The sequence below is a fragment of the Musa acuminata genome, chromosome BXJ2-11, assembly GCF_036884655.1.
Source record: "Musa acuminata AAA Group cultivar baxijiao chromosome BXJ2-11, Cavendish_Baxijiao_AAA, whole genome shotgun sequence".
NCBI lineage: Eukaryota > Viridiplantae > Streptophyta > Magnoliopsida > Zingiberales > Musaceae > Musa > Musa acuminata.
In genome coordinates, this window is record NC_088348.1 from 30,030,680 (window position 1) to 30,052,219 (window position 21,540).

A 21,540-nucleotide genomic window follows, 5' to 3' on the forward strand; every position below is an offset into this window, starting at 1 on the left:
GTATGGACAATAATGCACTGAACACAAGTTACTGAAGTAACTGAACATCGTCAAATGAAATGGTATCAAAGGGAACACCACACCTCCTCCAGTCCTTTTCATGTATGTTTCAATCTTTCATACTAAGCAAAAGGCAGAGAGAGAGAGAGAGAGAGAGAGATTAACCAGTGACCACGACACGTCTTTCATATGTCAAGGACGATAAATGATTGAGGGATCTGATAGCTTACCTAACGTTTTAGGATCGTCTTCCACTTTCGCAGATACCCAAGCCAACTTGAATTAGGCTTCTTGCACGCAGTAGAGGAACCTGACATGAGCTTTATCTCATGTGTTAGCTTCCGACTTAACCCTTGAACGCGTAAACCAGGGATTGGCAAGTGTACCAGTGAGTGGGTGGAAGAATAAGGTTCGTGAATAATGCTATCAACAATCCGAGGGACAAATTTGACATCTGAATTGCACACTTGGAAGAATGATATGACATTTGCTCAAATGAATCGATTAAGTTGGCCATGCAATGGTATTCTTTTAGCCTCATATATCAGATGAAATGATACATAACAATTAAGATGAGTAGGTTGGGTGGAACATGAAGGTGACATGAGCCTAAAATTCACGTGAAGCAGTGTCGAGGATCGCTATAGTGTGTGCTGTAACTCACATGTGTAGGGTTGCATGCACGCACGTACTTGGCCCGCCAAATTGCATGGCTGTCTACCAATCTGCATGCACGCACATGTTTGCTATCCGCTTCTACTCTTTCGGTGGTTGAAGAAGAGTATGATTTGGGTTCTTAGGAAGTGTGCGTCATCAGAAGAAACCTGCATAGGGATTAAATTGATAACATTTGGATTTGATCAAGTTGATTCGGATCCGTATGTATAAAAAATTTAATGTGATCGAAGAAAAAATTCGAACATTTATTTGGATTTAGGGTTAATATGAGTTCGGACGATTGTCCCATGATCGATCTATATGAAGATCGAAAGTAGACGAGGTTTTCGACATAGTCCCTCCGAGGCATCAGTCGTCGACGAAGGGTAAAATAATTTTAAGAAATAATAATTGATCTCGATTATAATCCTAAATAGTATTTTAAAATAAGTTAACCAATGTACGAATGAAATATTTTACACCTTATTATTTTCGAGATATGAGCGAAATATTCCTCGTATTATTATTTTAAGCTAATACCCTCCTGGTCTAATTATTGATCGAGTCTTATCTATTCATTATTGATTGTAATATCATATTTCTGGGATCCCTATCTACTTTAAAAGATCCCTTTCTTTCAAGATTTTTTTTTTATTTTTTTCTATAAAAAAAGGTATTTCAGAATCTCTTTGAGATGAAGAAGGAAACTTGCCACCAGACAAGCTAGGGTTAGGTTGGGACCATGGTAGTTAAAACTTACTCATCAGTGGGTCAGGCTGGATTGGACACCACATATAATATGGCCACAACATTCATGCATGCACTGCACATGAACAGCAATTATGGTCTTCATGGGACGAAATCAAATCACTTAGTAAATATCTTGATGATTACTGACAGAAATACTTTTATGGTTGGATTGCAGTTTTGTTGCTAATTACTAATCCAATGATTCAATCGACAAAATTCCTTGCACCTTAAATCTAATACGTACTTCCAAGAGATGGAAGTATGCCAAGAAAGCACTGTGGCAAGCATGTGTGTAGGCCGAGAGAACAGTTCATTTGATCATGGAACATACAGTCGATTCCTTTGGCAAATTCATACCAATAAGTACCATGGAAGTCTGGCAAATTAATGAGTTCGATATCAGATCAATATGACAATTTAGATGTTATTTAGGACGAATTACTCTTTTAAGAAAATAAGAAGGGTAAACACTCTAAGAAAGAACAATATGAACATAAATCTTGGAGTTCTTTTTCTTGCTTCATTATTTGGTGGATGGAAGCCTACCTTCTGATTTGGTACTTGTAAAAGATTCCTAAATGAATTTTGACTGAAGCCAAATTAGCATAGAAGGGTCCCCAACTTTGCCTCATCAGGGTAGTACAACATAATATGACCTAGATGTAGGTACTAATATAAGATATGATTTCCCTATTTCCAATTATGTATTATCAAAATATAAATATTATCTTTACTCATAAAGAATATATATATATATATATATATATATATATATATATCAAGTATAACACATTATACTAACATAAAGTACAATCTCAATAATCCAATGTTGACAAAGGTGTCTTGTTGGTTTGATCACCTTACAATATGTGAATTGGTAGTGAAACTGAGGGGTAGATTCCCTCTACATCCCAAGCTAAACAAAATCTCTATAACCTTACTATGTGGCTTTGTTTTCTTGTTGGCCTTCAATAGGAAATCGTTTTTGCCACCACAATCATTCTTTTAGAGGCCTCATTTAATCATATCGTTATAATTATTCAAATCAAAGTTGAAAATTACATATTTATAGAAAGAACAAATGTCATATAATGGCTCGCGAAGATTTTGTACGACCAAGATTGATTGTAGATACATGTAATTTCTCAGTGCATGGAGGTGCAAGATGGTAGTCCAGTGCATGTATACATGCATATCCACATGCACATCTAATTTCTTCTCGCATTTCCAGGCTGATACTTGTGATCGTAAGACTGATACAAGTAGAGATTCAAAAGCAGATCGGCCTTCCGTGAAGAAGCTGCTCCAGTGTTAGCTCCTACCTACGTATGCACCGCAAGAACAACACGGTTGCATGAAGGAAGCTGCAAATCGTGTCAAAGTGACCCCGAACAATTACACTTGTGATTTCATTCGATGGAAGAAACAAAATGCATTACACCATTCACTAGTCACAATCTGCATGCGCTTATTGAAAGAGAGAGAGAGAGAGAGAGAGAGAGACGAAGAAGCTACACCGATGTAGATTTGAGTTCACATGAACACCGGGAAAGCCAACAAGCGGGAGTTTAAGGGCACTGGAAACCCTCGGGGACCTTCTTGCCACAGTAGTTCACCAGTAGGCTGAGACTGATGGGTATGTCGAGGTTGGTGCCGAGGACGTTGGCCTTGAGGGCGGTGCAGAGGCAGAGGGCGGCCTCGTCGTCGGCAAGCCCTTCCACCAGACTGCAGCAGGGCTTCTTCGGCGGCTTGCCGATCTCGACGTTGATCAATTTGAGGACGTCGCTGCAGGCGGCAAATTTGAGGGTGTCCACGGGGCATTTGCCGGAGGGGGCAGGGCTCGGGGTTGGCTTCGGCTTCGGCTTCGGCTTGGGTTTGGGCTTCGGCGTCGGGGTAGGGCAGTAGCCGCAGGCGCTGGTGAGGACCCAGAAGAGGACGTTGAGCAAGAGGAAAAGAGCGATCGAGCTTGTGGTCTTGGACGCCATGGTCTCTTCCACTCTAGTGAACGCTAAGTGCTCGTGATGGGTTGATGCATCGTGGTACGCAGTGGTACTTATAGGGCGAGAAGGAGAGAGGAGAGCCACTGAGAGCCAGTTGTAGGCAGGAAGACAGGACAAACAAGGCCATGTGAGGGGAGAAGCAATGGCCAAGGGGTTTTAGCTGGCAGATTCCGGATCGTTTTGGAGCATTCCTGTGGCTGTTCCACAAGACTTTTGTGCACCATTCCTTCTTCTAGCTTGACGTGCAAATACCATCATCATATATATCACTGGAACTTAGTGGCCATGAGGTTACCACTCCGGGGGACTTGATTCATTGGCCTGCAGCAAAGTTTTAGAGTTTCCTGAGCTACATAACCAGGAATGGCAGCTGGGTTTTAGCTTCTTCTTACGTTGAAGAAGACATGTCTGAAGCTGATTGCCACAGGTAACATCAATCCAGTTGTAGTTCATACCGAAGCCGACTTATGGAGCTTCTCACTGCACAGTGTGAAACTATATCAGACAAGAAAAAGAGTGTTCTTATCTTCTCTAATGGACGATAAGTAACTCCACAACATAGTTAAGAGGCCTTGTGAAAGGTTAGAAAGAAGACTGAGGAAGAAGCATGACAAGGTTCAATAATTGAGGCGCAGCATCCATGAAAGGAGGTCAATATAAACTTTGTGCAAGTCTGGGGCAATGATCAAAGAACAAGTTGCCGCAATGACCATATCATCATTTTGGCTTTGCAAGACAAACTCTCCTTCGGGTTCTTAGCTTAGTTATGAGCCTTATAATTGATCAACTATACAACACATTGGATTTGGATCAACCACAACCTTTGTCATTTGTTGTAGCACAAGTTGATGAGCAAGTGATTTGGATGAGAACCCTTGCAGCAATTCAAATACAACAATACAATTATTAGGGGCACGCCCTACCATCGAGCAATTTGCTGACCGTGTGGGGCTGCGTGCGTACGTTGAATGTGACGAGTTTTGGAAGCTCTAGAGTTTGCATCAAATCGAGACAATAAGCCGCCGTATGTGGACATCAACACACCAACAATTTTGTTCTTTTTTTTTTAATGAAAGGATAAATGATGAAGATGAGATTTAAGTTTAAAATTTTATGATGAACTATCGATTTTTTTACTAGATAAAATAACTAATGTCTTCAAAATATATCAGATGATATTTTAAAATTTCAATCTTTTATAAGCGAATTTGATACATTATCACCAACTTAATATTTAAGATACAAAAATATATCAGATAAAATTGAAGTATCAACCGTTGATAAATTGTATCACCATATTCGATGATATGCGAGAGTACAAAAATGTAATCTTTTCACTCTCTCGTACACATTTAACTTGTTTTGGTACGAGTTAAGATACTTATTTAAGTACAATTTCATTTTCATTGTCCTGCTCCTATTTCATATGTAAGATACTTTGTTCAAGGTCAAAAGGGGATATATATATATATATATATATATATATATATATATATATATATATAATATTTTGATAAATTATTTTTGTCTATTAACTAGTCACTCTAAAGGCACTGACATAAATAAAAGAAAAGAGTTGAATCACCCTCCATTAAGCAATTACGTAGAGATGGTTATGATTTGTTAGCCCCCGTGGACAATTGAGAGGTCGTTCGTGCTTATCGCCCCTGTGTATAAAAAGCCAAAAGGGACATTGAGGTTATTACAGAGGATCCTCTTTGCTGGTGAAGTATAAACATTGACCCCTGATGCCAACCTAAAGGGTCGAACCATTAAAAAAAAAAACTGTGAGACCCCATACAATCTCCTAAACTAACTTGAGTATCGGAGAGGATAGGTTGGGAAACTCTTCATGACATTGACCTTTGTGTAGGAACCTACTGAGAAGCTAGATTCCACCTTGGCCTAATCTCAAGACCACCTCGGATAGGTCGAAACTACACGAAGACCACCTTGGAGCCACCTCAACTACACCAAGGCCGCCTCAAGGGTTCCTCGGACGTCTCTACGCCTTCGAGTCAAAACCGAGCTGTGCTAACTTAATCGCCGACGATACACCCTCTTAACATTTTAGTACTAGAAGGAGGGCTAAATGTGCCCGAGTCATATGAATCGAGAAAACCTGATCCACGCATAGATGAATCCGCTACGACAGAGACCCTGAGCCAAATGTGCCCTAGGCATGTGTTAGGAAAACCTAACCTGCACTAATATGAATATGCTATGATAGATACCTTGGGCCAAATATGTCCAAGGTATGTGAATCAAGAAAACTTGGCCCGTACCAATATGAATCTGTTACGACGGAGACCTCGGGCTAAATGTGCCCAAGGCATGTGAGTTGAAAAAACCCGATTCACGCCTAATGAATCCACTATGGCAGAGACCCCAACCCAAATGTGCTCGAGGCATGAGTCAAAAAAACCCAACCCACACTAATATGAATTTGTTAGGGCATAAACCTTGAGCCATATGTGCTCAAGATATGTTAGTCGAGAAAACTTGATCTGCGCCAATATAAATCCACTACGATGAAGTTCCTGGGCCAAATATGCTCGAGTCATGTGAATCAGGAAAGCCCGACCCATGCCAAGATGAATTCGCTATAGCATAAGCACAAAGCTAAAAGCTCTCAAGGCATGGTAGTCGGGAAAACTTGACCCATGCTAAGATAAATTTATTACGGTGAAGGCGAAAAGGTAAAAGTACTCGAGACACCTAAATCGGGAAAACCCAACCCGCAAGATAAGATCTCGAATGCTCCGGTATCGAACAAACTAAACGATGCGCTTCGAACCTCTCTCGTAAGAGCCCTAAGCACACTTTTGTGGGGGGACAAATGATAGGAAATATTTTGATAACCAATCTCTATCCGCTAACTAGTCGCCGTAGAGACCCTAATATAAAAGAAAAGGATCGAATTACTATTCACTAGGTAATGATGTGGGAGTAGCTATGGTCTGTCGGTCCTTGTGAGTAATAATCCATGGGAGGTTATTCGAACGAACCCTGTCAATCTTTATGGACAATAATCCACGAGAGGTTGTTCAAGCCTGTCACCCTCGTGGATAAAACGCCAAGAGAGGACATTGAGGTTATTACAAAGGATTTTCTCAACTGATTAGGTATAAAAGCGGACCCCGACATTAACCCATAGGTCAAACCTTTTTTCGAAAAACCTTTGACACCTCATATAACCTCTTGAACTAGCTTGAGTGTCGAAGGGGTCGGTAGGTTGATAAACTCTTTCCGACATTGACCTTTATGTAGGAACCCACCGAGAAACCAAATTCCACCTCGACCTGACCTAAATACCACCTCGTCTGGACTATGCGAAGACCACCTCGGATATATATATATATATATATATATATATATATATATATATATATATATATATATATATATATATATAAATTTTTTTTGAAATATCGATATGCAGGAGAACAAATAAGATGCTAACGGTGGGGCCCAACGAAATCTCTTAAACTAAGGCACGAACTAATAAACAGGGAATTAATGAAGTGCGAGAGCGTAATTAAAGTTTCTTAAAACAAACTCTTTCGTCATTTGTCTCTAAACACTTCTATAATCCGGATCAAGATAACTTAATAAATGAGTTTCACACTTTGGACAATCCCACATCATGTTATGTCATGTCAAACGTATCGTCAACCTGACACATCGATCTAATGTCACACTCACATAAACACCAACTCGACTCGACACCACTTGCGGCATCCAACCATTTCGATATGTCGGTTGAAACCTATCGCTTCACTCACACAAATCCTACCGTGCAATAACTATAATACTCATTATATATTTTCTTGATCGAGTAATAACAAATAATTCCATATAACTATTACTGAGATTAACTTCCCACTTTATTCCAATAGTTAAAAAGGCTTCAAATGCATTTCTAAAGACACTATCAAAGTATACATCTGACATGGATGTTTACCTCGATCAATCACATAAGTAATGGTAAAGAATCCAAGAAGAAACATTTTATCAATATAATAAAATATATTTCTTTAGTTCAAACTCTTTATAAAGACCATCGATTTACTGTTACAAAGATCAATTACTATTCACTCATGACTCTACTTTTCACCTCAATACTAATTCGAGCATATGAGAAACTTTATCGAACACCCAAGCTATCTCGTCTGCTACAATGAGTCCCTCGTGCAGACAACCCAGAAACGAGTCAAGTTGATTTAGTCATCATCGACATCCACCACATCAACACCTATACTTGTGGAATCCAACTTTCTTATTGATCATCGAAGAAATGTTCATCAAACACACCCACAACAATTCGTAGGATGTCCCGCTAGACAATCTCACTCTCAATTGACTACAAACAACCATATTTGCACTAGCAAAACCCCAAGGCAAATGTTTCACAAGTGACCCAGATTAGATAAAGGATTTCTCCTGTACATAATTCATGGCCAAAAGCAACAAAATGAAGTTTTCAACTGCTCTCCTCAACAAACGAACGATACTCTTTAACATTACTCAAAGAAAGTTGCATTTATAATTTACATGTATCTCTGATGCGACTGCTTAAACAATACGACACTGAATCTGTCTGAAACAAGTAAAAGACCAAACAGTGGAAAATGGTGGGAGGCAAAATATGAATTGGCTTCATTTTATTGGCATGATCGAATAACTAGGGATACCTTCAGGCCCCTCTTCTCCTAAACCCAATGACAAAATCAAACAACGAAAGAATGAGCAGTTACATGGAGACCCATAAAGTTGATGAGTCATCTGCAGATTGACACACACCAATAGAAGAGTTGAATGTGCAGAAACTCAACTAAGCATCACGCGACACCGACCTGAGTGCTGAGTTCATGCTAGCTGCTGGGTACCACAGTTAGTTCATTGAGTACTCACCAAATATATCCATACAGTCATCCCATTTCTGCTGATCCCTTGCCTCCCAGTATCCGCCTATATAACAGAATGTTGCATCCTCACTATCCCTTTGGAACCATCTTGGCTTCCACCCATTTTCCTGCAATTTTCTTGACTGCACCAAAAGGTGAATTTGATCATGCATGCTGTGCAATGTTTAACACTAACTTCTGAAGAAAGGTAAAAGATTCAAAATTCAACGAAAGCACATGCCCTTGATAGATCTTTGCAATTTGACTACAACATGGAAGTTATTAACTAGAAGAGTATTCGTATCCAACAATGCATTCTTTATATGAAGCCTCTGCAGACTCTCAGGAATCTGCATGTTTATTGTAGGTTCTGGCAATCAATGCTAGCAGTCCTATCAGTTAGCAATTAGTTAGCAGTGAGTATTTTCCACACGGAATTCAATCCAGAAAAATCCTTGTGGATCAGGATGGCATATCATAAAATGTAATAGAATACTACACTACTACAGTATAATTGAGATATCAAGAAACAGCAAAACCACATTTATATGGCTATTTAAGCTTAAGAATATTGTGAGTGAGGACTACCATTCGCTGTCTCTTCTCCAATCGCAGTTTTTCTGTATTTGCCTTTTCATACTCCCCATTCTCAAGATACCGCTGATCTGGCCGCAGTCTTGAATCAGTTGGTGGAAGTTTTTCCTTGATTTATGACCAAATATTCATAATGAGATCAAAGGAAAATATAATGAAATTAACAAGATAAAAATATGATATTTAACAAGTAAATTGCATCTCATATCTACCTTCAGTTCCGATGTTAGCTCATTTAATGTAATAGCAAATGATGTCAAGTTGTATCGAGTGGGTTCAGTAGGAGGCTTATTCCTTTTCCACAGCAGATTTGCATTCTCTGTCGAAACAGAGCTCTTGGTCTTCAAGATTTCATCGCCAAACGAGAAGTACATGCTGTCATCCCATTTCCCAACCAAAGTAGCAACTTTTGATCCGTTCATAGCCTCAACAAAGCCTAGCACCTTTGTAGAAGAATGTGGCCCCAGTCACTAGAAGAACTTGATAAGACTGGACTAAATGCGGCAAAATCTCATTCCTTACTTGGTGAGGGTTGCGGTCAAGGAGCGACTGCTCTTTGAACTTTAGATTACAAGAATATTTCCGGTTACCCAGGATGTTCATTGTACCATGGTGATTGCAGTGTACTTTTCCGAGGATCAGGTTATAGATAGTCGTTGTGACCTAAATGGAAACCAAATGATACATTTGACAGGGCAGAAAAGTATCTTTCTCCGGATGATGCTTGTTTATGAAGTCTGTGTGTGTGTGTGTGTGTAGAATGACATGACAGAAAGAAGCATGCAACTCTTTTATGACAACAGTGATTTTCTTGAATTGTGAATATGTTTAACAAGAAAACAATATTTGTTTTATTTACAGAAAAATTGAGGTTATGAATAATTTTGCATGGTAATACATACCTTACTCCACTGAAAAATTTCGCCATCATCAAATTCCAAGGTTAATACACCAAGGGGATCTAGTTGTATGGATTGTCCCCGGAACTTACTCCTGAGATTGCTGTCTCCCCAGAATTTCCAACCTCTGCCTTCGCAATGGCAGGCAATGAGCATAGGATGGTGGCTAACCTAGTGGAATAGTGAGAAACCTCAGAAGCATATATAACATGAACAAATTAGAAAATCTCTAATTCATGAAATAAATATTCAATTGTTGATTTCTATCATATGATTTAATTATCAATTTCTAAATTTCAGTTTTTTGTTACAAGATAACTTCTCTTTCAGCCTTGATGTGAGAAAATATCTAGATTTTGTTTGTAGATAAATTTTCTGACAACAAAACAAATTTTGAGAACTCGAGTAAATATTCATCATTCCAAAGGCAGCATGTCCTAATATGTTTTGAGGCAAGCAAAGAACACCATGTCACATTCATATAAATAAGCAAATGAAGCGTTCATCAAGTTTCTTATGAAATGTTAAAGATCTAATTGTTGAAGCACTTCTGCTGCTGCTAGATTTTTGTTCTCAATAGAAGAATATTTGCATACAAAATCATACTCAAATTTAATAATTGCTAAGTATGCCATGCACATTTCTGAATCATCAACACTTCTGGATCACAGGGCAGAAACAAACTAATATATGCATTAATTGATAGTTGAAAATGGTAGTTAAGATGCAGACTGCATACACCCATGAAATTTTCACAAAAAAGGATTTGAAGTATCCAAACCATTTCACTTGAATTAAGAAAAATGCCTGTATAAGTCTTTCATTGACATATTTTTTTCAAATGTTTCTTTAATTTCAAATTCATTTCCTGAGTGATCTTGATCATGCCAATCTGACCCAACCAATTACATCAATCCCAAATCATATACTTGCAAACAACACCTATAGCAACCAAGCATATTCATGAATCCCAAAAAGGCTTGAATGTACTCCACTTATGAACATAACTCTACATAATATGTGCTGTACTTCATGAATCCCAAAAGGGCTTGAATGTACTCCCCTTATGAACATAACTCTACATAATATGTGCTTTGCTTCAAGCATGCATCCAAAAATGATAACATATTTACTAGCAGTACGCATTGGAAAGATAACAAATGAGCTTTCTGGCTTGATTTTAGTTTTCATGAATAGAGAAACTCAATCAATAAATAGATATATATGACTCTTCTGTTACTCTGGATAATTTCTCAGTAATTTGATAAACTTTTATAATTTTATGAAAATGGTAAAGCAAATCACAACAATGAGACTGAGATCTTCATACCATAGTCCAAAACCTACCTTTTCAGCAAAGAAACGGACTCCTTTTTCAGGGTAGTCAGCTTCATATGTTTCTCCTAACAAAGGATTGAAAGGTTTGCAAAGGCGGCCATCACAAGAAGAATATCCAGAGACTGCAAAGGCAGCTACACTCAGAATCCTCATGAGACCATTCCCCTAAATACAAAAGTTCAGCATAAGAAACACAAATTAGGTTGATCAGGAATTTTGCAATTATAACCATGTATATGCTACCTTGCCTATTGGATATCACAAATTAGCTTTAAGACTTGTGCAGTACTCAAAGGACAGATACAGATTTATTCCAGGTATTAACTTAAGTATTTGGTTAGAGACACTGCCATTTTTACTTAGCATACAGAAATATCACAAAGAACAACAGAATTTGAGAAACAGTTTATTTTATGCACATGGATTCATCACAAATTATAACAAAAAAGAACAGATCACTCTTGTCAAATATGCACATGGACTCATATTTGCTACCGTCATTTCTAGTTAATCTAAACCTTATCTTAAATTCTTTTGGACATTGCTAATATTCTAAGTGCCAAATGTTCATCATTGATATGTTTCTTCATAAGGTGTTATAGTAGGCTTTCTGATACTTTAATTTAGATTCTTTTCTAACCCTTTAATTTCATCATGTAATGCACTCCAAATAATTGGGATATTATGACTTGTTATTGTTGTAGTTGATACCTCCTAGGATTTACATTGTCAGAATGGAAGCTCACATTCATGCATCATTCTCTATCAAGCCACTTAATCTGTTTTAATTATAACCCCTCTTTTGATACTTGCCAAAAATTAGATTGATGTTTTGGCAAGAACAAAGAAATTTTTTTGCACCCCACTATTTGCATTCTCATGGCACTTGCTTACTGACATGTAACTAGAAGATCTTTGTTGAACACTTGAACCATTGATAAATTATACCAGCATGACCTTCAGTATCTTCACTTTAATCTTTTGGTAGTTAACTAACCAGCAGCTTGAGGGGAAACCTAGAATAATCTTGTACAAAGACATTATGCTATGTAGAGAATATATTCCAAAAATTTCCCGATAATGAAGACAGAAGAAGAATGAACACTTGAGAACTATATCCTATGTCCTATGTCAAAGAAATACAAATAAGCAGAAATTGACACATGAATAAAACAGTTAGATCTATATCCTATGTCAAAAAAATTCTTAAATAACTGCATAACAAAATCTTCACTAGCTCTAGCAACTTCACGAAAAAGGGGGAAAAAGCCCAGCTAGTCTGCTTGCTAGCAAGATTGCTAAAACTTGAGCAGATCTGTGGAAGCCACTATGGATTTCTATGGACAGAATGAACTGTATTTATTGAAAATATATAAGATCAAATAAAGTCTGTAAACAAACATAAAATTTGTCACTTCAAAGTAAATTCTTCTTGGGAAAAGTGAATCAGCAAACTGAACAAACCATAGTAACTGTCAAGGACTCTCATTAATCTAATTCAATTAAGAAAACATAACTGATACTCCATACTGAATACAAAAAGAAATTGTTTCTTTCTAAACTAATTCAGCTATCAAATTTTCTTTGTTTGTAAAAAAAATTTCATGGGTTTTCTTGTACCCATTCTCACACTACCTTATTTAAGGGCTTCATCTATAGGTTTCCTTTGGATATATCAACATCATATTAAAATTTTTTTCACATTTTACATCTAATCTGCTTTATTCTTTTTTTTTTTAATAATTCAATACATCCTTCTCCTTCTCAGCAACATTAACCTTTTGCATATGTTATATTTAACTACGCAACATTATGATCCATAATTCATAGCTAACATTTCACAATCCAATAAAATATTCCTAGTAATCTAAGGGACATATTATGATCACACAACACTCCTAATACCCTAATTCACCTTATCCACGTTGTTGTAACCATGTGGACTATATCTTCATTAATATTCCCATTCTATCAAACAAGCCCAAGATACTTTTAGAAAAATTCTTGTACATCTATTTTAGTTATAATCATACCCTCTATTTTCTCTTGATATTGCGAAGTCACAATTAAATTTTTTTTATCTTAATTCCACTTGATCTAAAGCTGTAATTGTACTTAAAGGATTATTCAATTTGCAAAACAAATTTTAGTGAAGGTTCGAAAGCATTCAATAAAATGATGAATGAATAAGAGTTACAATAATTTGCAATACTTTATCCATTTTTAATCTATGAAGAAAGGCATTAATAAAATTTGGTTATATTTTCCGTACAACTATATATTTAGTAGAAGTTAAACAGTCTAAATAATTAAATGAAAGAATGACAGGACAGAGTTATTTGTTGCTCTTAAATTATTGAAAAGATCATTGAAAGTCCAGCAACACAAGAATTCCACTCCAAGGATGTAGAAGTATAATATACTACCTTTTTTCCGTGTTCATATGCTTGATCCAATAGATATGAGTACTCCAGGTCTTCAAAGCACTTCTGAAGCGAAGATAATGGTTCATTAAAGTAAACAGGAAGGCATACTTTTGTCAGATCCTTCCCAACATTATCTTTAATTATTGACCAAAGGCTAACACCTTTTTCCCTCTCAATAGGTTTTGGTAACTTCGTACGCCTTTTAGTATGCAGCAACATATTCTGATAATTTAGCTGCCCTTCATCCATTATATTGTTATCACAACAGTTATTCTCTATTCCAGAAGTCCTATCAGAATCACCTGAGGCTATTACTTTAGAGGCAGAATCACCGAAGCATTCACTTGTATCAAAAAAGGAAAATTCATCTTCATCTGACAAATCATCAAGCTCTTGCTTTTCAACATCATCAGATGATTCAGTTGTACTGTACTCTGATAAAAAAGACAATATAAGAAAACAGACATTTGAAGACAGACTTTTAGTGACATATGACAAACCAGAATCCTTTTAGTTTATAATGATAAATACCAAGAAATTGATAGGTTAATTGTATCATCTCATTCCTAGTCTCTAAACTCATATACTTCAAATCATAATTATTCCCTTGGTTCCTATTCATTATATTTGATTTCAATTTATCCACTGTTTTTTTCATAAACATACTGGTTCTTTAAATGTATTTGACCAAATTATGAATGACTTAATATGAGTAGGAAAGGTATTACATCAGAGGTAGTTTTATGTAATAGACATTTAAATCATCATTTTTCCTGTACTTTATGGATGTTTGACAGAGAGCTTGACAAAGTCTGTGTGGGAAGCTTTGCTCATCCCTATAAAGTTAAAAAGTGAAAAAGTGAGATATCTGATACACTGAGAAACAGGGAACATTTTGCTGAATCACACAGACATGCTGCCAAGTATCAACCCTACCAAGCAAAATTAGGCTGCATATCACTGATGGCTTGGTACAGCTACTAAAGTTCAATTCTTATGCTTTTTGGTTTAGAGCTGAGACTGATTCACCAAGTGAACCAATTGAAGCTTGTAAGTTGTGACTTGAAGCAACCTAGGTGCTTAGCTATGATATTTAGATGCCTTTACTAGATGGGGTTGCTAGTTTCTTTAACTAGTAACAGAGATGAGGATGGTTTTTTTTTTTTTAATCTTTTTGCTATTCCATTCTTCCTCTCTCTTCTCTTTTTTTCTAATAAAAAAATTCCAAATGGCCAAAGAGTAGTTCCAAAGCCTCCAAAAGTTTAAGCTAATAGAAGAAGGACCAAAATTCCACATAATCAAGTAAGCTCTAAAACCAACACCCCACCCCAACAACAACAGAAGATGAAGAACAAAAAGAAGGAGCCATCCAAGGTGATTAAGAGTAAAATGCTTAGTGGGCTTTGCATGTTCAAACAAAATATGATAGTTTAAGCCAAAAATAGGGTAATGGGATTCTCAATAGACCCAGACAAGGTGAAAGATAAAGAAAAAGAAGCAGAAAAAATAGATACAAGTTTCAGACACATGACGCACTCTGACAGCATCATGAAATATTATTTTGTTGACTGCTCTTGCCAAAAGCATAAGCAAGTAGGAAACATACCAAAATTACACAATATTTAGCATTACCAAAAAGTATCGACAACAAAAATACTACTGCTTGACAAATTGAAACTGGAGTTGGAAATACCATTAAATTTTACATGTGCAGAGCTTGAATACTCATACTTGGTTAACTGCACTTGAGCTTCACTAATTCCCACATCTAAATCAACTTCCTGCAAATATAAATATTTTTAGAAATGATATATTCAAGAAACAAAACAGATTTTTAAACCTATGAAAGAAAAGGAAACTGTCCCTGGCCCCCTAGCAGGGCTATGGTATCCTGTATAGACCAATAAAATTGCAAAAAATTGTGTATATCCTTGCAGATATTATTAACATACTGTATATCCTCCAAAAACATTTCTGCCAAACGCCTATTAGCTATTTATTAAAAGTGACTATTGTATCCTCTGTTTGAAAGAACTCACTATGAAAGGCTTCAAATGAATTTGATCCATTAAATGTTGACATGGCATGGATCTAGATCATGCTAGGACAGACATGGTACCAACATTTTGCAGCAACACAATGCTGATAAGGTGATGATATGTCAAACACATGAACATGATGTCAACAAATTTTGACCTCTATGCACCATGTGACAGCTACATCATGATTGCGAAATCATCACTATTGCACTGCCATATACATGCTGTATAATCATTGCCACATCATCCCCATGGCACCTGATGCTAACTTCAGGATCATGTGGCAATGATATGGTGGCCGTGTTAACAGCATTATTTTTTGTTTGCACGAAGGCAATTTGGTCTTCTATCATGCATCATTTAATTAATCATACATTTAATTAGATTTAACTCAGATAAGTAACAGTTAATAATGAAAATTAACAATGGGGATAACTGGTGAAAAGGTTGTAAGAGTATGTAGGGCATTCTAGATGTTTGCAAATCATAGGGGTATATATATATAATTATATATACTTAATACTTACACCATACCATATTGGGTACACCAGAAATTGCCTATGGAAAATATCTGTAAGGTAGAAGATCTATCACATCATTAAGACAACTTTTAACGGAAGACCACGACAGCTAAACAATTAGTTAGTGTACCTTATTATTTAGCAGTTTCAGAAAATTCTAACATAGAATTACTATCCAGGAATCCACGAAACTTCAATAGACAAGCTCAATACAGAAATAGCAAGTTCGGTATAGGGAACAATCTTCATCACCAAAGGAAAAAAGGGCCAGACAAATAGAACATGATCCATGTGCTTTGAGTATGAACATCTCAAAACAAAAAAAAAGGATCCTTGGAATTTGACTATTCAAAAGAAAGCAGCTGAATTTTCTAGAACATATGCCACTATGGAAAAGCAGCAAACATCATATGCAACTGTGAACATATGCAACTATGGGAAAGAGCAAACTCATAATTTCAAAGCAAAATAATTACTTCACCTTATTTTGCATAAATAAGCAGACAAACAATACCTTTAACACCTGGAAAGAGACCAGATTCAATTTGCAAAGCTAAAACATAATAAGAAAGCATGCACCTCAAGTTAATGGATAGAAAGCAACATTATTATAGCTTATGACATATTTGGGCATTTTGCAGTCAATGCCATCAAAATCCAACAGTATCTGAAAAGGACAATTCCTAAAATAATCTGCTTATGATTCAATACGTTTTTTATGTACTTGGACTATTACAAACAATAAACGAAAGGATGACAAATGACGCTCAGAAGAACTTTTCTTTTCCCATACTAGTAAGTCTAATGATCTGCAGTCTTCTCCAAAGTAAAGAACTAATAAAAATAATGCTGGTTGAAATACTATAGCAAACTAGCAAAACAAAGAATATCATCTAAGTCTAAGATACTAAAAATAATCAAGCCACACGTTGTTGACTTTGTTCAAAAAGTACCTCCAGCTGCCGATGAAATGTACTAATAGAGCTTAAGTGCTCTTCATATTGAAGCTTCAATTGTCTGTGATACTCAGAAAACTCTGAATGAATAATCTGCTCACAGTCCCTTATGAGTGACTCATCCAAGCCCTCAACTTGCATTCGAGCTCTAAGCTTTTCAGTTGAAATCGATGCATCATTTGGAATGAAAGATATTTCTCTACGTAATGCAAATTCTTTTGTTGCCAAAATCAAAGCCTGAATCCAGGCCACACGGTCTATGCTCGAACGGGTCCTCAAGCGAAGTGTCTTTGTTGGAGAAAATATATAGAATCTTCTGTCATCTGTCTTACTTTCACGAAATGATGAGACCTGAGGCAAGTACAAAATAAATTCATTAAAACCTGAATGACAGTATGCTTCATGCCAAAGCAGCATGTTGCTTCAAGAATCTGCTCTATCAACAAGTTCCATTAGTATCACATTTCATGCATGCCACTGGCACACATGAAGCAGGTTATCGCACTTCATTGAAAAAGGTGAAATATGCAACATGTTCCATTCATCACAAAGTGCTCTGCTCATTATTTTTTGAAATAAAGTAGGATATGACCAAGAAAAAAAACTTCACAGATAGACAGAAAGAAAATAGATGTAAGAGGTGAAACAGAAAGACAATAAAACCAAGAGATTCAAAAATACTACAAAATCTTAGATTGAAAAATTTTCAACACTCGAAACCTAAAACAACTTATATGAAGATTATAAAGCAATAAGGTCAACAACACATTTGATGCTTCAAAGCTGGAAGTGGACCATCACGTTGACAGAGATGTAAGGTAAAGTAATTGTTCAAAAAGGATTTATTGAAATCATGATTCACCTTACCGGTCTGTATAGGAATATCGATCGGTCGTCGGTACAGTATGTACCGAACCATACCGATGTACCGACACACAGTATAGTAGGGCGTACCAACAAACCAGTATATACCTCTCATATCAGTTCCCTATCAGACTGGTTCATACCGCCCATACCAGACGGTATGTTACGGTATAACGAACTTTAATTGAAATTATAAAGCAGACAAATAATAAGAGTGCCAAGTAAACTTATTGTTCTTTGAGATACTTTGTTATATAGATTGTATCAGAACAAAGTACCAATTAAATAAATATGGCTCCATGCAAGCATATCAAGACTAATAATTTAAATATCACAAAAGAGTATTCATGCTTTGGTTGATATCAAAATAGTGCCAACTATGTTTAAGAACCTAAAATTAAATTTGGTCACTCATGTTTCAGGTACTACATATAGATACATAATGATAACATGAATAAGAGAAACATAACGGCACACGATTATTAATGGAATGAATGCCTTAGCGGCCCATCTTGTAGCCTAAATTCTTTGGTCCTAGAAAACATTTTTGAGCAGATTGGTCACAAGAGATTAATTTAAAACTGATGAATGGTTACAAATGAAATTTCATCCTAGATGTTCATCCAGGTTTTATTCATCACAGAAAGAACAAGCTCTTCCCTACTAAGTTACAAAGTAAAAGTTTCCTTCACACAAGCAATCGTTATTTTCTCTCAAACAAGCAAAAATGTATGGTGCCTATGTTTAACTTTGGTGTGCTTCTATTTTGTCAAAGACCAAAAGAGAATTCAAAATTCATTTCTGCTTTCCAGGCTGGAGTGATCAAGCAAGTTAGTGGTAAGTTCATATTTCAGCATGAAGATCATAGAAGTTCAAACTGTTGGACCCGCACTTGCAAACTACTACAGTATTTCCAGTTAAAAAACATAATAACCTAGACTTATCACTTAAATATGTCCCCCCGAGCACTATAACCTCTCAAAAACTGCTGCTTTACCTTACAATATTGAGTTGCCAATAGGTTCGTTAGCGTAAATATCATCAGCACTTTGTAGTGTTTATCCAGAACTGGTAAAACTATTGGTCTCAAACAACACTAAATTACGTACAGGCAAACCACTCTATGTGACCACATTTTGAGAATCATTAATCTACACCAACGAAATACGCTAAGACAATAAAGAGTGTTCATTGCTCCCTACCATTTTAACAAAAGTTTTCTTTTTTAAGATCGGAAGCATAAGCAAAAAGCACTCTTAACCATAGGCCCTGCAGCTTCATCAAAATAAAATAACAGCAATAACAATGATAATAACAATATATTATTTTTTGCGCCTCCTAAGTCATAGGGCGGACTCTTATTCGGAGGTGCCTCCTCCATCCGGCGTTCGCAGACACCTTACGATCGTGGATTTAACATGGGGGACCAAAAACCACCAACGAAGAAGCAGAAGCTCGATCAATTCTCACACGGACGAAGAAGGTGCGAAATTTCTCGGTAACAACGCGTCTCAAAGCTGGGTTGCTTACTAAAACAGAGTCCAAAGTGCACGAACGAAGAGATCAAACGACAAGGAAGAAGCAGCGCAATGAATCAACACGAACCGAAGAAGGGATTCAACCGGATCAAGACACATAAAAACACCTATGGGTAAAGCAGAGCTAAGAGAATGACGTAATGGGGGAGGGTGGGGGGGAGAAACCAAAGCGGAAGAAGAGAACAAACAATAAGACAGAGAAACAAGAACCAGCCTCGTACTGCTTGCTGCTTGCGTCAAAGAATCCAATCGCTGAGGCCAAAGTCCAGCTGTCGCTGCTCTCCTTTCTGCGCCCTTGTGGCAAGAACAGCAGCCACGGTACGGATCGCCCGTTCCTGATTATTTATATACATATCCCCGTTGGCCTAAGCAAAGGGGACAGACACCACCCATCGACCTCACAAGAGCAAACGAGACCGCTCCACCGTCGATGCCCTCGGCTCCCTCTGCCTCTCCTACTTCCAGATACAGATTCCCACGCAGCTATCAACGCCAACAGCCAAGGTAGGAGAGGAGGAGACGCGACTTCCCGACCCCCTGTTCCTTCGCCCAGCCAAATGATGCGACCCACCCTTGCCAGTTTTAGCCAGTGGCAGGCCGGCACATGGCTCGCTCTCGGCGTCTGGCTTCCGAGGCTTCATCCCAACCGCTCATTCGATTTAGTAAATGAATTTATTTAGAAGCGACTGTTTCATCTCCTTTTTCTTCTCATAAAAATTTCGATTTAAATGCATTAACCCAATTCGAATCAGCCGACGATCACATTCCTACCATCCGACTAAATCAAGAAACGAAATATTTATACTTGGAGCGCCGTTCAGGTGATCGATCGCTTCCTCGCTTACCTTCAGATGAACGACGCGCACCGGCTTCCGGGCCCTACGGCCGCCCCCGTGGGAGAAGAGAGCGGCGGCGCTCCCGATGAGGCGGACCCCGCCGCCGTCGGGCACCAGCGGCGGGTCCCCGCGGCGGATCTTGGAGTAGGACAGCACGCCGCTCTGGAGGGAGAACCACCGGTACCGCCATCCCTTGCCGATGTTGGTCCACTTGCAGAGGACCCCGGCGACCGCGACAGAGAAGCCGTCGCCGTCGCGCCCGGGCGGCGGGTGGGCCGGCACCGGCGGAGACCGCCCGCCGAGCTCGGGGCAGTCGATGGAGATGCAACAGAGGGGGTGCGGCATCTCCCGCGCTCGCATCGCGATCGAGGATTGCGCTCCGAAAACTGGGTGCGATGCGGGGGGATTTATCCGGCTAGGGCTTCCACGTCCGTTCGCGGTCTGGCGGAGAAGCTTCGGAGGAAGCGGGGAAGGTGCGGTTCTTATATGGTATCAGCCTTCGGCCTTCATCTTGCTGTGATGCCTGTACGCGAATTTCTCGTGATAGGGATGTGCGCACGCGAAGCAGAAGAGGGAGACGACGGAGGGAAGACGAGATTTTTATGCGCTTCAAAGAAACGTAGGACGTCGCTACTGTTACTGCATGTTGATGTATCAACCAAGACCTAATTGTAATCAGAACCTGGAAATGAGCCCCATTAGTAGAACAGGGGAACATGACAGGTGAGTTAGAAGGCAGTTGAAACTGAGCCAGGGACCATTCTTGGAGCTTATGTTTGTGATGCTTCAAATCTTACATTTGAACTGAGTTAGATTTCATCAAATCTTATATTTTAATGTTCGTTTTTTACTTAGCCCAATCTTTTATTTTTGCAAATAATTCCTTTGGGGGCAAAATTAGATAGAGAATCTAATAATATCTGAAGAGTACATATTTGTATTATTATTATTATTATTATTAGGGTTTTATTTTTTTCTCAAGAAGTGTCTCTTTTTCCATATTTGTACCTGATATAATTAATAATACAACTTGAATAATAGGTCTAATTTCTTAATTATATACTTTTTTAATAAGCTTATTATTTTTTTAAAAAATATTGTAAGTCTATTCAGAAATATGTAGCTGACGTGGACGTATCCCTATTTGGTTATTATTATTCCTAAATCAATAATGATATTTATTTAAAATTATTTTTATATATAAGTTGGTGATAA

At 37.7% G+C, this 21,540-nt stretch overlaps 2 protein-coding genes across 8 annotated transcripts; both read right to left on the reverse strand.

The window, feature by feature from the left end:
• Positions 1–2,789: 2,789 nt before the first annotated feature.
• On the reverse strand, positions 2,790–3,448 carry LOC103972013 (14 kDa proline-rich protein DC2.15-like). The gene has a single exon (XM_009386194.3). It carries the CDS (start codon positions 3,390–3,392, stop codon positions 2,976–2,978), a length of 417 nt encoding a protein of 138 aa, XP_009384469.2. The 5' UTR covers positions 3,393–3,448; the 3' UTR covers positions 2,790–2,975.
• A 4,455-nt stretch (positions 3,449–7,903) lies between these two features.
• On the reverse strand, positions 7,904–21,019 carry LOC135584537 (oxysterol-binding protein-related protein 2A-like). 7 transcript variants are annotated; one of them, XM_065132294.1, is made up of 10 exons: positions 20,335–21,017; positions 17,085–17,438; positions 15,265–15,352; positions 13,572–14,005; positions 11,155–11,310; positions 9,811–9,978; positions 9,431–9,571; positions 9,121–9,351; positions 8,903–9,016; positions 7,904–8,457 (listed from the first exon to the last, which is right to left on the reverse strand). In XM_065132294.1, the coding sequence occupies exons 1-10, from the start codon at positions 20,683–20,685 to the stop codon at positions 8,302–8,304; spliced, it is 2,193 nt and encodes a 730-aa protein (XP_064988366.1). In that variant the 5' UTR covers positions 20,686–21,017; the 3' UTR covers positions 7,904–8,301. The 7 variants fall into 7 exon arrangements, with proteins under 7 accessions (XP_064988366.1, XP_064988368.1, XP_064988369.1 ...); XM_065132296.1 differs by lacking the exon at positions 20,335–21,017 and adding an exon at positions 19,704–20,282; XM_065132297.1 differs by lacking the exon at positions 20,335–21,017 and adding an exon at positions 19,711–20,029.
• Between the last annotated feature and the right edge of the window lie 521 nt (positions 21,020–21,540).